The sequence below is a fragment of the Tiliqua scincoides genome, chromosome 4 (genome assembly GCF_035046505.1).
Source record: "Tiliqua scincoides isolate rTilSci1 chromosome 4, rTilSci1.hap2, whole genome shotgun sequence".
NCBI lineage: Eukaryota > Metazoa > Chordata > Lepidosauria > Squamata > Scincidae > Tiliqua > Tiliqua scincoides.
In genome coordinates, this window is record NC_089824.1 from 109,351,534 (window position 1) to 109,367,396 (window position 15,863).

Consider the following 15,863-nt stretch of genomic DNA (forward strand, 5'->3'; position numbering starts at 1 on the left):
TGTAAGAGGCAACTAAACAGCTACCGGGTAGATGGGTCTCATTAGCCTGGGAAGGCAGCTCATCTGAGAGAAGGAAAACTCTGATCCCAAACCTCCACTGCCTTGTGGCTACATCCGGTTATGGAAAAGGCTTCAGGAGTCAACCTCGAGGGAAAATCCGGAGCTGGAGTCCCTGAGGCAGTTCATGGCTGAACACAGTCACATTCTGGCAACTTCTGTGATGCCGCTGGAACCAATTTCAGCAACGTGGAGAGGGGGGATTTGCAGCATGGGTAACAGTCTATCCTCCATATCTACTTTACCCAGGCTTTGCGCAATGGAGAGGACACTGTTCCAGAACCACCATTCAGAGCACGATACCATAGTCTTCCGAGACTGAAGGATGCCAATGAAGCAGTGTTTATATTAACTTTGGAGTATTTTGCTTGACACTGTTAGGCTAGAACAGGGGTGCCCAAACCCCGGCCCAGGGGCCACTTGCGGTCCTCGAGGACTCCCAATCTGGCCCGTGATTAGCCCCCAGTTTCCAATGAGAATCTGGCCCTCCGGAGACTTACTGGAGCCCTTGCTGCCCCAGTGCAACTGTTCTCAGTGTAAGGGCGACAGTTTGACCTCTCGCATGAACTGTGAATGAGGGATCCCTCCACTGCTTGCTGTTTCATGACTGTGATGCTGCAGCAGCAGTGAAGGAAAGGCCAGTCTTGCTTTGTGTAAGGACTTTTATAAGCCTTGAGCTATTGCAAGACCTTCATTCATTCATATAAGTTCCATCTCCAATATATTCATTTATGTAAATATATGTAAATTTATTCAAATTTTAAATGTAAATTAATTCTTTTTTATTCCCGGCCCCCAACACAGTGTCAGAGAGATGATGTGGCCCTCCTGCCAAAAAGTTTGGACACCCCTGGGCTAGAAGAACATTTGTTTGACAATTATGTCCTTACTATAGGTCAGCAACTATAGCCAGTGGTACATGTCGACTCTGGGCTGAAAAGAAATATCAGTCCCAAACAAGGACACACATTAGGCAAGGAAATAGAATTTATTGGACAACTTTATTCAGGGAAAAAAAATGCAGACTTGGAACTTTATAGGAGAAGAGAGCTTGCTTGTTTAAGAAGACAATGCAATATCCAGACCTGTATATTCTGCACCAAATAATTCCAGATTATGCAGGGGAAACTCAGATTGTTTCAGATTGATATTTAGAATTGTCTGGGTCATTATCTGGATTTACAAAGAATTTGGGAGTTTCTGTCATGGACTCTATGGTGGCAGAAAAGTTGGAGCAGTAAAGTCAGGGGGATAAAAGGAACAATAACAGAAGAGAATGATGAGCCCAAAAATGCACAAGCAATTCACCAAAGGAGATCCAAGAAAATTAAAAAAAAATTATCTTTACTAATGCCCTGAGCAAATCCACATTAACAAGACTACTTAAAGACCAGTTTGATAATGTAACGCTTTAGTCCTTTGTCAATAACTTTAACAAGTCTAGACTTAAACACATTTTTCTCTTCAATGAATTTTGTAAAAAGTAGGACCCCACCTCCACACCCAAAATAATGTGCTTTGCTAGCCAAATATACACAACCATTTGTTTTTAGTAATCTTGAAAGCACATCGTGCAAAGTCTCATAGTAATCAGGATTGTAGATTGTCTCCGAGGTGAGAATTAGATCATATTTAACTAAGAACTTGTTGCTTAGAAGAAGTTCAGTAAACTGTGACCATTCCCCAGAAAAGAATTTGCATTTAGAGAGCACAGCTTGGGGAAAGTCTCTTTTTCTACATAGTTTTAGAGCAGGCTCAGTAATTCCTTCATCATCATCATCATCGTCATCATCATCATCGTCGTCGTCGTCATCATCACCATGATCACAATTAACAAGTACATTAGGTAGCGTTATTTCTTCAATCACCGTGCTGTTATAATCCTGAAAGTGGACTCTTTCAGCATTTCCTTTCAGTGCAACTATTCCCAGCAGTCCAGCCCCACAGCCAAGATCCAAAATGGACTTGTGTGCAAACTGAATTTCAGCTTCTGACAAATAATGCATGAGATCAAAGGTGCACTCCCAAATTTTCAGACCTCCTTCATAGACACCTGTGATTAGATCAGAGTGAGAAGAAATACTTTGAGACACTATGTCTTCCCCAGGGGAGTAATTTGGAAGTGCTGCCTCCACCACAGACATATTTACATGGCACATGCCTGGTAGGGTTCCCATAACTTTATTTTCTAATATTTTACTGACATCTTTAGGAATACTATGCTCCTTGGCACATTTAGGGTAGGAATGTCTCTTTGACAAAGCCGTGTCCGTACTTTTACTCATAGAGCTGTGGCCTGCCACATGAGCAGAAATTTCTAATAAAGGTTTCTGATGTAATACATTTTCTTCTAAGGAAACATTTTTATCCTTTCTTGGAAGGTTTTCTTGGTTGTCCGAGAATACTAAAGAATCCTGTACCAATTTCTGCTGTATCTTGTCATTTTCAAGAGTATCTGTCTTGATTTCTGCTGCATCCTCTATTGAAAAGTTGAACTGAAATGACATTTTCTTGAGATGCAGGCACAAAAAATTCAGATTGTGTGCCTAAAGTGTGACCACCACTAATGAAGTGCTGTGCTGTCCTGATAGTTTGCAGATCCAGTCTTTACTGTAAGATTCTCTTCACTGTAATTGTGTTTCTATCAAGGTCACCTTCAAAATGCACAATGATCTAAAAAGAAACACACACACACACCAATGATGAATATCTGACAACAGTAGTAATAGGAAAAAGATAGCAGATTATTTTTCCCCCTAAAATGTTATCACTGTTTAAGGAAGCAAGTTCTTGCAATATTCCTCCATCTGAAAAGATTGTTATGGTATTCTGTCCATAAGAAGTAGATAACCTGCATGCAGAGATGTCTATACATTTTGTAAAGGCAATATTGTTCAACCAACAAAAGCCTGTCCTGCCTTTACTTTAAAGAAAACTGGCCTTAGATTATAGAAGCAGCAACCAAAAACAACATAAGATAATGTACACTGTTAACTTCCCAGAGGAGTAGTAGTAGTACCCTACTCTTGATAACGGAAATGTTTCTCTACAAAATCATTTGGCATTAATCTTTTCTGTTCTGTTTTCCAACAAAACATTAATAACTAAAACTCTCTCTCTCTCTCCTTCCTCCAATGGGATGAAAAAGGGCTGGGCTGTCTGTAATATGTCCTCTCTCTTATCTGCAAGGCACCAACTCTTGGCTCAGGATCTGAGACCCAGGAGACCTAGAGCTCATTTCACATGACATGATACTTGCACAATCAGGAGTGAGGGCATGCACAAATTCCCCTGGTACCACTTAGTTATTTGGAGAGGAGATGTCAAATTGCCCCAAAGCATTCAGTTAATAAACTAATGTAAAACATCAAGTGCAAGATTAGGGACAGTTCAAGCTCTATCCAGATGTTATCCATCTGCAAAGACCCACCAGTTAAACAATGTATGCGAGCACGCAGACAAGCCATGCCCCCCCCCAGCATTTATAGCTCTGTGACCTATTCTCCCTAAATTGCCCCATTTCTCTGAAGATGCAAACACGCTCCCTGGGAATATCCACAAAATCTATAATATTTGGAGGTCAATGCATATGTTGTGATGCTGTGGAATGCCAGTATTTCTATGCTTTCACAATGCCTATGAATTTACCAGCCAGCCCCATTCCCTGCTCTCCCAGTGAAGAGCACTGTAGCTGTTTTATAACATCAGTATTTCAGCACAACATATTGCATATAAATTCTTTCCTCAGGGAGAGAGTTTGCTTCTTCAGATGAATGCTCTTCCTGAGAAGTGCAGGAATGAAGCTATGAGCTCAGTGGCAGTGTGGCTTGTCCAGCTTACTGATGGTGTCTAACCATGAAGAACCTCCGTTGTTCATCTGAACAGGGATTCAGACTTTTCACCTCCATGTGTGAGTGAAGCACTGAGGATGGTTTGTGTGGGGAAGGGCAGGGCAGAATTAAGCCATGCTGGAGCATTAAACTATGTTAAATCTATGAAATGCCATCCCATTAGCAAAAATGGTTTAATATTCTAACAGAAAGGACGAAGACAAGACTTGATATTTGCATTAATTCATATAATAGATGCCACAAAAAAACTATCTAAACGGCTCTTGCATACCCTGGAAATATGGTCAAGATTTGCATATTTTCTATTCTATCATTTGCAGCTGCTGAGTTCCTAATTAAAGAAAATGTGCTTATTTCTGGTCATGGCCAGCTTAATGACATCACTTCCTGTTTAAGCCATATGCAACAGGGATCAAATGTGCACACCTGTGGGCTGGGCAGAAATGGGTTAACTACATAATTTCTGGCCCTCAGCAGGCATCATGAATTCTATTTCAGCCTACTGTGTGAAATGACTTTGACACCCCAATATATATAAACTTAACACACCAAGTTCTAAGCTATAGCTTACTGCAGTGTTTCTCAATCTCTGGGTTGCAACCCACTAGGTGGGTCACAAGCCAATTTCAGGTGGGTCCCCATTCATTTCAATATTTTATTTTTAATTTATTAGACTTGATGCTACCATGGTATGTGACTGCATTTGGGGAAATGTTACAGACCTGTACTTTTAACAAGCTACTCTGCATATTCTTTTAACAATGACAGTCAATGGGACTTACTCCTGGGTAAGTGTAGGCAGAATTACAGCCTAGGATTGTTAAAAATTTTCCTGCTTGATGTCGTCACTTCCAGTCATAACATCACTTCCAGTGGGTCCCGAGAGATTCTCATTCTAAACAGTGGGTCCCGGTGCTAAATGTGTGATAACCACTGGCTTACTGGGCTTGTTCATCAATCCAACCCTGAAGAAAGGAGACATGCTACTTTATCTTGATTATGAGAAAGACAGGTGGGTCATTTAGACCAGACCTGGCAATCCTATCTAGAAGTTCTGCTGTGTGACCCCAAATCTTTTCCTACCAATCCCAGAAAAGTGGGAACTTGGAAAGTGCAGCCTCTGTCTTGGACCTAGCCCTTATCTGTTGTCTGAGCGCCAGGTGGGACTCCCTGGAGTGGAAAAGTGAGAGGGGAATAGAGCTCCAGCATGCCACGCCACTTCCCCTCCCCCGAACATCCCTGCTGGGTCAGGCCAGTGCAGCTGGATCTAGTGCAGCTTCCTGGATCTCACAGTGGCCCACCAAGTGCTTCAGGGAGCACACAAGACAAGATACAAGCTGTGACCTGGTGCCCTCCCTGCATCTGGCAGCCTACAAGATGGGCCTTTGGCCTGACCCAGTGGGGGGGTCTTCTTAAATGCTTAAAATCAGGACATCCCCATATGCACATCTTATATGCACGTCCCCATCCTGACTTGTAGCCCGCGATGGGCTTTTCCTCTAGAAACTGGTCCAAACCTCTCTCAAAGGCACCCAGGCGAGATGCCAGCACCACGCCCTGTGGCAGGGAGTTCCACAGACCAACCACGCGCTGGGTAAAGAAGTCCTACCTCTTGTCTCCCAACACTCACTCGCCCCGCACCGCCTCTTCTGCTCCGTCCCTCTCCTGGTCCAGGGAGAGCGGCGCTCCCCACGCCAGTCCCAGGGCGGACCAGCTCTGCCAGCCTTCCCCGGGAGACAGAGGGCGAGGCTGTCGGGGGAGCGGGCCGTGAGCGAAGTGAGACGCTGCCCCGCGGGAAGGCGTCCGCCGAGTCCCCACCTGGCGCCCAAGCGCTGAGGCTGCAGGTCTGCCGCGGGGCCTGCCGGGATGCGGCGCTGGGCGGCGCTCGCTTGAAGGCGGCAACTTCGGAAGCGGCCGCCATCGCCGCGGCCCTCCTTCCCTCAGCATGTCTCAGGCCGAGCCCGAAGCGCTGGCGCTGCTGACGGAGGTGGAGGGCTGGGGCCCGGAGCTGTGCGGCCGCCAGCTCTCCACGGCCCTGCCGCGGCTCCTCATATCCTTCTCGCGCTGCCAGGCCTCGCCGTCCGTGGCGGGCTGCGGGGGGGAGGCGAGGCGGGGGCTGCGCTCGCGGGAGGTGGCGATCCCTCTCTCTACAGCACAAGCCTAGGCTTGTCTACTCAGAAGGAAGTCCCACGGGCGTCAGTGGGGCTTCCTCCCAGGAAAGCGTGCATAGGATTGCAGCCTAAGAGCACGACCCGAGGCCTGTCTACTCGGAAGTAAGTCCCACTGCAGCCTTAGGGCCCAGTTCTGTGCAGCTTTGCAGCACTGATGCAGTCATGCCAGCCGGGTGTGTGCTGCATCCTGCAGGGGGGAGGCAGGCACAGAGGCCTCGAGGGAAGGGGATGCTTGATCCATTGCCTTGGGGCTGCACCAGTGCTGCAAAGTTGGTCCTTAACCCAGCACCTTTCACGGCCTTGTGCTTTGGTACAGTGTTAGGGACCAGTCCTAGCCAGGTCTACTCAGAAGTAAGTCCTATTTTGTTCAATGGGGCTTACACCTGGGGCCCACCAGAAATTAAGCAGGGAAATTTCTAACAATCCTAGGCTGCAGTCCTACCATGCTTACCCAGGAGTAAATCCCATTGACTATCATTGTTAAAAGAATATAAGTTGCTTGTTAAAAGTACAGGTCTGTAACATTTCTCCAAATGCAGTCACAGACCGTGATAGCATCAAGTCTAATATATTAGAAATAAAATATTGAAATGATGGGGACCCACCTGCAATTGGCTCGCAACCCACTTAGTGGGTCCCCATGCACAGTTTGAGAAACACTGATCTAGCCCATATTTTACCAACTTGCTGATTAGGATGTCGTGGAACACAGTGAAACCTTGTCAAATACAATTGGCTCACAACCCACCTAGTAGGTCCTGACCCATAGTTTGAGAAACACTGATTTACAATATACAAAACAGGCCCCGTTTGCTGAAAGGCAGGTATGATGGTTTAGTAAAGAATCCTTCTGTTTGTTTGACCAGTGCTTTGGAACAAAATGCAGTCAGAGCAGAGTAACTTCTTTCTTGGCAATTAAACTGGTATGGGAGGAGAAGGAGTTGAATACTCTTGCTCCATCTAGGACCTCTTGATCAGTGACCTAGAGCAGTGGTTCTCAAACTTTTAGCACCATGACCCACTTTTTAGAATGACAATCTGTCTGGGACCTGTCAGAAGCAATGTCATTAACCTGGAAATGATGTCATGGCCAGAAGTGACATCAAGCAGGAAGTACTTTCATGAGAATGCAGCAAGTATTGAAATTGCCCATGGCAAGCACTGAAATTATGCTATTTTCCCTAGATAGGCAGGCTATAAATAACTTAAAATGAATAATTATAAATACTTAGAGTAAAACAAAAAATTAAGGGGAGATGAGAAAGCCAGCCTTGTTCCACCAAGTGAATTCTCTCTGTTGCCTGCCTGCAATAACCTCGTCCCGTCCCCCCAAAATTGGTGAGATTTTCAGCCATACCCAGTGCCCAGTTCAATTTTAAGTTCTTTAAGCAATCGCTCCGCATTTACTTTCACTTTTGCAGGGAGCCCTGCTGCAGGTCGCGCTGGGCTCCCCGCAGCCTGGGGAGGCTGCAGGAGGCTTGGGTAAGTGCACCCAAGCCCCTGCAGCCCCCCTGGGTGGCGAAGTCCTGGGGAATGTGCCGCTGCCTCCTCCCTGCCTCCAGGCTGCCCCCACCCCTTAAGGGGGCAGGGGCCAGGGCCCGCAGGCTGGGGCATTGCAACAGCCCAGTTTGAAAAGCCCTGTCTTGCCTCATAGCTGCATTGCCCTTATGTCAGTGCTGGAAAGCACTGACATAAGGGTTTAGGCTTGCACCCGCAGTGACACGGGAGAAATATATAATGTTTATAAGTTTTTTGAAGCTTTCAGTTTATAAAACCAATGTGTATGTGGTTCGTTAATTATATATGCTTTTGTTTATGGATATCAAGTGATCATTTTAATTGTGAATTAATAATTTAAAATATCCTTGTCCCTAGATATTACAATGGGGCAGTCCTCAAAAGTGCAGTTCTGTGATGGAAGGGAAAGCTAGGAATCCCTTTTAGCACCCTTGCCAAACAACAAACAGATGTGTGTTCTGTAGTTCTTTGTAATTTAAACGCAATAGAATGAAGAAACTATTCAATCAAAAACATTCTCTTTCTAAAAATTCACAATAAAACATAAAATGATAGGCTTGGTCTCATGCACTTTTGAGGCAGCCTTTATTTACAAATGTAGGTATGTGTTCTGTTCCTTAGTATTTGTACTCTGTGTATCAGATTTCTGACAACTGGAGTCAGCATATTTGTAAGTATATATTATGCAAACCAGCTAGAGGTACTGTGCATATTTCAAAGTGCTTTACTGAGTGCAGTTATTGAATAAGCATTATTCTGCCACATATATTTTATTCCTATTCATGTTGAATGACTGTATATTTAAGGAATGCGTATGTGAAATACTTTTGTTTCTGTGAAATACAGTCAGTTCTTGTTATCTGCTAGGGTTCGGTTCCTTGAAAATCCAGTGGATAGCAAATTAGCAGATAATAAACCACTTACCCTGTGGGATCAATGGGGTTGGGTACAAGGGGTACCCTGGGGGGGGCAGGGGTACAATCAGAAGAATCCAGCAGAGGACACCCTCAGTATATCAGCAGGAAGTGTTAAAATATCTCTGAATGCTGCAGGGACCTTCAGAATGATGCCCACAACCAGCGCACAACCACCTTTAAAATGACTGGCAGAAGCTTCTGCCGACCATTTTAAAGGGATCCATGCTGGTCGCAGGTGCCATTCTGAAGGTCCCTGCAGCCTCCGGAAGGTCTCTGCATAGTGGATAGTGAGAATAGAGGCACAGATAACGAGAGAAGGTAGCAATTCTGTCCCTTGCAGATAAGCGAACTCGCAAATAACAAATGTGCATATAAAGAGAACTGACTGTATTATCTGTCTTTATGAGCCGCAGAAAAGCAGTTTTTTTAAATAATTGAAATAATTTACCTATCCTGTTATAAACATGATAGAAGTCATGCTTTTGCAGTGAAGATTTTGATTTATTTTACAGAATTAATATTTAGAAGTAATTGATGCTTTCAGTAAATAAATTCTTGATATGAATGAAACATGCTAAGGGCTAAGAAACATATAGCATGAATAGGGTGTGCATTCCTTTTGGTTGGCAAATCCTGCCAATGCAGGATGGGGCACTAACATCGTACAGTACAGCTGAGAGTTTTTGCCCAAAGGAGGAAACTCTGCCCATGTTATGGCAAACTTATATTACATTCTGGAGCTATATTGCTTGGCTAGATTTGTCAAGTAAAGATTTTTTCCTAGTTGCCTGTCTGGATCTCAGGCAGCAGGAATAGCTTATAGCTATTCTATGTCCTCAATACTTAGGCGCTTCATAAATATAGTTTTTGCTCTCATTTGTCAAGCTATATAAAAAATAAGATATGTGGCTATAGTTTCTCATCATCATTTTGGCTTTGTAAAGACAAGGCTGTATACTAGCCATTATTTCTATATAAAATGGGATTGACTTTGTATCATGGCTATTTACTGAACTTTGATAACTTGAGAAGTATGCAGCTGTAATGAAGAAGAGAACCTTTGTGTATAAGCAGAGGTGGAGGGAGTGTTCACTACATTTTTCTATTTGTAGGCAAGTCTCGTACAAATCTGTAGAATGGTGAAGTTGAGCAAATGTGCTTGACAACAGCTTCTGGTCTAGTCACTTCACTTTTATAGGAAACTTTGCATTTTTTTTTCTTTTGAAGTGTTATTCTTTCATGTATTTAAAATAACTTTAGAACTTTTTTTTTTTGCCCAAATTAAGTTCTGAATGGGGGCAGCAGGTAGAGAAATAGATTTCTTGAGAGTCACATTTTGGATAATACCATTGATATCCAAACCTATTTGGATATCAACGGCATTGCCGCACCAAACCTATTTGTAACTATTATAGCAAATTGTTTGCACTTCCCAGTGGTTACGTATTTCATCACATTACAACTTGAAGCACTACAAAAACTAGAGACTTTGGCAGCACTTGTTCCTTGTTGCAATGACAGCTGTCCAGTCTCTGAAAAGCTTTTGTCTGTATGCAGTCAAGAATGCATGGAATTGTGTCATTTCCAATTATCCCACATGAGGCTCATAAGAACATAAGAAAAGCCCCATTGGATCAGGCCATATGCCCACCTAGTCCAGCTTCCTGTATCTCACAGCGGCCCACCAAATGCCCCAGGGAGCACACCAGATAACAAGAGACCTGCAAGGCTTCCTGGGAATTGTAGTTAAGAACAGCCCCACTGGATCAGGCCATAGGCCCACCTAGTCCAGCTTCCTGTATCTCACAGCGGCCCACCAAATGCCCCAGGGAGCACACCAGATAACAAGAGACCTGCATCCTGGTGCCCTCCCTTGCATCTGGCATTCTGACATAGCCCATTTCTAAAATCAGGAGGTTGCACATACACATCATGGCTTGTAACCCGTAATGGATTTTTCCTCCAGAAACTTGTCCAATCCCCTTTTAAAGGCATCCAGGCCAGATGCTGTCACCACATCCTGTGGCAAGGAGTTCCACAGACTGACCACACTCTGAGTAAAGAAATATTTTCTTTTGTCTGTCCTAACCCTCCCAACACTCAATTCTGTGTACTGTCAGCCAGTCATCTGTACTTACTTTCTGTTAGATTAAAACTATAAAATACAATATTTGATCACTTATTTGGTAGTAAAAAGCTTCAGTAATTTGCACTGGGGTGATTCAATATACAGGTATAATTCATGTATTTATTTCTTTAATGTATTATTTTATGTCATGTTAATATCTATATCATGCTCTTTAATTCAAAAGGATTCTCAACAATTGTTTTCCTAAACCTTGTATTCACAGGTATACTAAGGATTCTGACTGAAAAATTTCTGCCCCACATTAATCTTTCTGAACTGGAGCAAGCATTTTTCTCTAAAATATTACCGAAGGTATTGCACTGTCTTTACTCTGGGATATTTTGCATGGGGTAACCGTTCTTCTAGACTCATGTCATTCTGTTTTTGGATAATTCCCTCCATACATTTTTATTAATTTTTAAATATTTGTAAACAAAACAAACCAGATAGAATAATAAAGATCAAGGCACTTAGATATTGAAGTAAATAAACGGGTACAAACTCCATCTAGTGCAGGAATTCTTAACCTTTGTATGATTTTTATGACCCTTGATGGCTTGCCCAATATGTCCCCATATCCGTTCACCAAACTGTCAAAATTGTCATAATCACCAGGCCCATTAAATACCAGTTTCACTTCAAAAGATGAAAATAGCTTGGTTTTACCTTACATATTGATAGCATAAATTTGTATTGATAACGGTTAATAATACAGTTAATAATCTAATCCAGTGGTCTTCAACCTTTTTCTGCCATGACCCCAATAAATAAATAAATAAAATTATTTAAGTATGTGATTGGGGACCCAACATCAATCCCATCCTATCTGCCCACCCTGTGCCCCATTGCCACCAACTCCCCCCATTACGTTCCCCCCAATACTATTCACTGTAGCCCTAATACTATTCACTGTACTATTCACTATTATTAGAGCAGAAAAAGTTACTATGGAAAGTTACCATGAAGCCTGGCACTAGTGAATGCTATTTAGCACAATTGCTAAGAACCTGAGCAGGACTGGGACACAATCTCCTGATACCTGAAGAGGTACACCAAATGCTGCTGTCACTGTTGCCCCACCCCTTAAGGGGCAGCAATGCGATTGCCACAATTATGTTGCTTCTGGAGTTGGAGGAGTTCTTTAAAGGTTTCCAAAAAAAAAAGCATTAGCATTACAACATAGCTCTGGTGATCTTTAAAGGAAATTACCATTCTGCTTATTGTTAACAAAGGAAACGTGCACATGTGATTGAACAAGAAAAAGGTATTTTCAAGATCCAGAAATTTTTTATTTTATTTTGTACGATATATCAAAATGATAGAATTGCACAACCCTTTTTGCAGTAACTTCTTGGAATGGCTCCATTGTAAACAGAAAATCCCTTTGTTGTAGATCTCAGCCTTTTGAATGGTCAGGTTGTATGACAAGATGAATCCTCCTCACTTTCTCTCAAACACTTGCAAGACACAAAGTGCAATCCTAACCTTGCGCTCCATCAGCTCAGCTGAACTGATGAAGGTTGCAGTCCTAACCACACTTTCCTGAGAGTAAGCCCCATTGAACAAAATAGGACTTACTTCTCAGGAGACCTGGTTAGGATTGTGCCCATAGAGCAGTGGTTCTCAAACTCTCTGGTAGAGTTTGAGAGCCACGAAGTTCTTGTGTGGGTGGGAGGGGGGAGGCAGCAGGGGCAGGGGAAGGCAGCAGTGCGATCCCCTGGATTGCGCTGCTCAGGGGAGCTGCAGGGGCTTGGGTACACGTACCCAAGCCCCTCCGGCCTCCTGGGGGTGCGGGGAGCCTGGTGTGACCTGCAGCAGGGCTCCCCGCAGCAGTGAAAGTAGATGCGGAGTGATCGCACAAGCGTACCCAGACGTACCCATACATGTACCCAAGCCCCTGCAGCCCCCCTGAGCAGCGTGATCCTGGGGATCGCGCTGCTGCCTCCTCCCTGCCTCCAGGCTGCCCCCACCCCTTACGGGGGCAGGGGCCAGGGCCCGCAGGCTGGGGCGTCACGACGCCCCAGTTTGAAAAACCCTGCCATAGAGTGTCACAAATATGCCGTAAAGCGCATTTGCAATGACTTGGGAGTAAGTTGCAATGGCGGGAAGACCTGTGCTGTCCGCTGATGCCTGATCTGGACCTGTGGCCGCCGGAGCAGGAAGGTGCTGTTCTGTGCTGTGCCAGGGTTGGGGGACGGCATAATGAAGGTGGGGGTGTTTCTGGATGGGGAGAAGGTGAAACAGGGCAGATGAGACCTGGGAGGGGGGCGGAATTGGCGAAGCAGACTATAACCTATTTCCCCTTCCTGAGCCTTTTCCCCTGACATGGACTCTTAGACTTGCTCTGGCTAAATAGCCAGAGCGGATTTGAGAAGTCTCCTTGGCCAGGCTGGGGCTTTACACAGGCTGGGGCTTTACAAACGTTCCCTTACCTCAAAAGTGCCAGCACTAGTTAGGATTGAGCTGACAATATACGTATTTAGGCATTCATTCATTTGTACTTTGATTTTCTTTGGTATTTTGTCTTTTTTGATACTCTTAAAAAGAGATTTTCTCTGAGTATGAACATGTGGTAGGACTTGTTCGATATTCAGAACTGATGTTTTGCTGGAAAACTGGCTGTTTCTGGCCCAGTTAAGTGTCTTAAGTAGTTGAGAACTGAGACAGGATTTTTAAACATGAAAAAAACTTTTTGCAGTACTAGGTTGAGTAATAAATAATCAAGTTATTATAATAAAATTTATTATGATAAAATAAATGATCTGAGATGCACTATAGAAAACATGGGTTTGTTTAATCAACTGTTAGCATCTTATACTTCTAGCAAATAACCTGTATTAGGATGCAGGCCTATGCACACTTACCTGGGAGAAAGTGCAGTTGAAATGGACTGAGTAGACATGCATAAGCTTGTACTGTTAGTATAGTTACATGTAAATTATGTCTCTGTTGTAAAGAGGGGAATACCTGCACCCAGTACATAAGAACAACATAAGAATTGTATTATGTGGTGAAGCAAAAGGACCATGTAGTACAGCACTGACTGGGGTCAAAAGGGGCTTTGTTATATGTCTTGTGCATGCAATGGACCTTTTGTAGTCATCTCCCTTCACACTTACAGTCTCTTGCATCTGTTGAAAAGCTGCTTTTGAAGCTTAACATTTGTACCATTTAACATTGTGTACAAGGGGCTATAGCCAGAAAGGAAAATTGAGAACCCCCATTAATAGGTTGGCTGTCTCTAACAGTGGGCATTTGGATGCCTTTGAAGTTCACAAGGAGTGCATTCATAGCATGTGTTTGGCTGCCATGGCTGATAACTGTTGTCCTCCCTGAATTTGTCGAATGCTTGTTTAAAGCTATCAGAACTAGTAATCATCAGCCAGTCCTATTCGCAATGATTGACATTTTGATTGTGTTTAATCTATAGAAGGCCCGTATTACATTATCTACTAATACTGTTTTAATTATAATCTGCTTTGTTCTAACAGACGGTACAATTATTTGATCACTTGATGTATGAAATATCCAACCAGGCCAAAAGATTAACAAGTCAGAATGCAGATTTGCATTTGACATTGAGGAACCATCTTCAGGTAAATCCAATAAAAATCCTAAGAAGAATTCTGCTCATTATATGAATTTTTTCACAGTGTTGGCAGTATTTTGGGAATGTTTGTATGTTTTAGTTTTAAATCTTTATGGGTATTGGTAACATGTACAACAAAGTTGCAGTCAGACACAAACCCATCTTCTACAAAAAAAATTCATAAGGAGCAGATGATGATGATTGAACAACCAATCAAAGATCCTTTGGGACTTCAGATTACAAACCGATAAACATCTGTAACAAAATATACCAGATATAACAGTAGTTGACAAAAAGAAAAATCAAGTTTGGCTCATAAATAATTGCAATCCCAGGTGACACTCTGCTGTTTAAGACTGAAAGCATGAGAAGATCATGAGATATCAAGACCTGCGAATAGAACTTGGGCATCTCTGGGAGAAGAAGGTCAATATTGTGCCAGTTGTTATTGGAGCCCTTGGAGCAGTGCCTAGAAGTCTGAAGAAACACCTCCACATTTGGGGCCTTGAGCAGATTATATCAGCTCAGCTCCAGAAATTAACACTGCTTGGAACAGCAAGAATCCTACGAAGTTTTCTCTGTGATTCCCAGGATCTTGGTTAGATCCTGACTTACAGACTATAACCAACCCAGAATAGGCAGTGATGAAGCAATATAATATAATACAACCATTGACATATCCTGTGTCAAACCAGAATGTGTTTACTGGGATTGAAATTGCATTACTAGTCTCCCAACTTGATTAGCGTGAAAGAGGACCACCTATAGGACACTTATAGAACACTTATAGGATGTCTCTTCACATCCCAAGCTTTCAGCAACTATCCAAGACATTTTGGGGGGGATCTTTCTAGTGTCTTCCAAAAGCCACTTTAGCTGTTGCTATTAGGTACATTCTGATACTCTGAAGGTGTGAGTTGCTTAACTTAGGGCACAATCCTAACCCACTTTTCAGCATCGACATAAGGGGCAATGCAGCTCCTAGATAAGGAAACAAACATTCCCTTACTATGAGGAGGCCTCCATGAGTGCCCCCCCCCCACTGCAGGATGCAGCACACGTCCCATTGACACAGCTATGCCAGTGCTGGAAACTGGGTTAGGATTTGGGCCTTAATTTAACAATATCACAGTTGGATCTATTAATAAAGACAAATGTAACATATTGAATATAGTATTCATCACTTTTGGCCAAAGTTCTTTTGTTCTCAAAGATTTCCACATATGGTTATAATCTCCTTTAGGGATTTTACAAAACCAGGATTTTCCATTTTTTGTTTGATACATCCTATGGATTTACCAAGGAGAACCGCCACTGATAAAGTACCTTAAATTTCTCTTAAATTCAGAGGGACGATTAATATAGAACCTTTCATGAATAAATACTCCCAAGTCCTTAAAGATCCTGAAAGTCAAACAACTTCGTACAGTTGTTCCCAAACTTTTTAGCACCAGGACCCACTTTTAAAAATTACCCTCTATCGGGACCCACCTAGGCTTACAAGACTTTACAAAAGGCGATCAAGAAAGAAATAATATTTATTTATAAGTAATAAAAACCAGAAAGAGAGACTCACAAACCTTTATGTTCCTATTTTAACACATGCTTGCAAACTGCAGTGGCTTAGCTCCT

The 15,863-nt window shown here is 43.1% G+C and overlaps 2 protein-coding genes across 2 annotated transcripts in view; one reads left to right on the top strand and one right to left on the bottom strand.

Annotated features, from left to right (window-relative positions):
- Window positions 1-1,026: 1,026 nt before the first annotated feature.
- On the bottom strand, window positions 1,027-5,723 carry METTL18 (methyltransferase 18, RPL3 N3(tau)-histidine). Its single transcript, XM_066625963.1, has 2 exons — window positions 5,518-5,723; window positions 1,027-2,730 (listed from the first exon to the last, which is right to left on the bottom strand). The coding sequence occupies exon 2, from the start codon at window positions 2,562-2,564 to the stop codon at window positions 1,437-1,439; it is 1,128 nt and encodes a 375-aa protein (XP_066482060.1). The 5' UTR covers window positions 2,565-2,730; window positions 5,518-5,723; the 3' UTR covers window positions 1,027-1,436.
- Window positions 5,724-5,853: 130 nt separating this feature from the next.
- FIRRM (FIGNL1 interacting regulator of recombination and mitosis) overlaps window positions 5,854-15,863 on the top strand; it is a 42,805-nt gene continuing 32,795 nt past the window's right edge. Inside the window, exons 1-4 of the mRNA XM_066625296.1 lie at window positions 5,854-5,958; window positions 8,228-8,267; window positions 10,866-10,954; window positions 14,134-14,238. Coding sequence (XP_066481393.1) covers window positions 5,854-5,958; window positions 8,228-8,267; window positions 10,866-10,954; window positions 14,134-14,238 — 339 coding nt within the window. The remainder of the gene's footprint in view (window positions 5,959-8,227; window positions 8,268-10,865; window positions 10,955-14,133; window positions 14,239-15,863) is intronic.

Coding starts and splice junctions, on each gene's coding strand:
- METTL18 (XM_066625963.1), bottom strand. CDS start 2,564: ATGTCATTTCAGTTCAACTTTTCAATAGAGGATGCAGCAGAAATCAAG.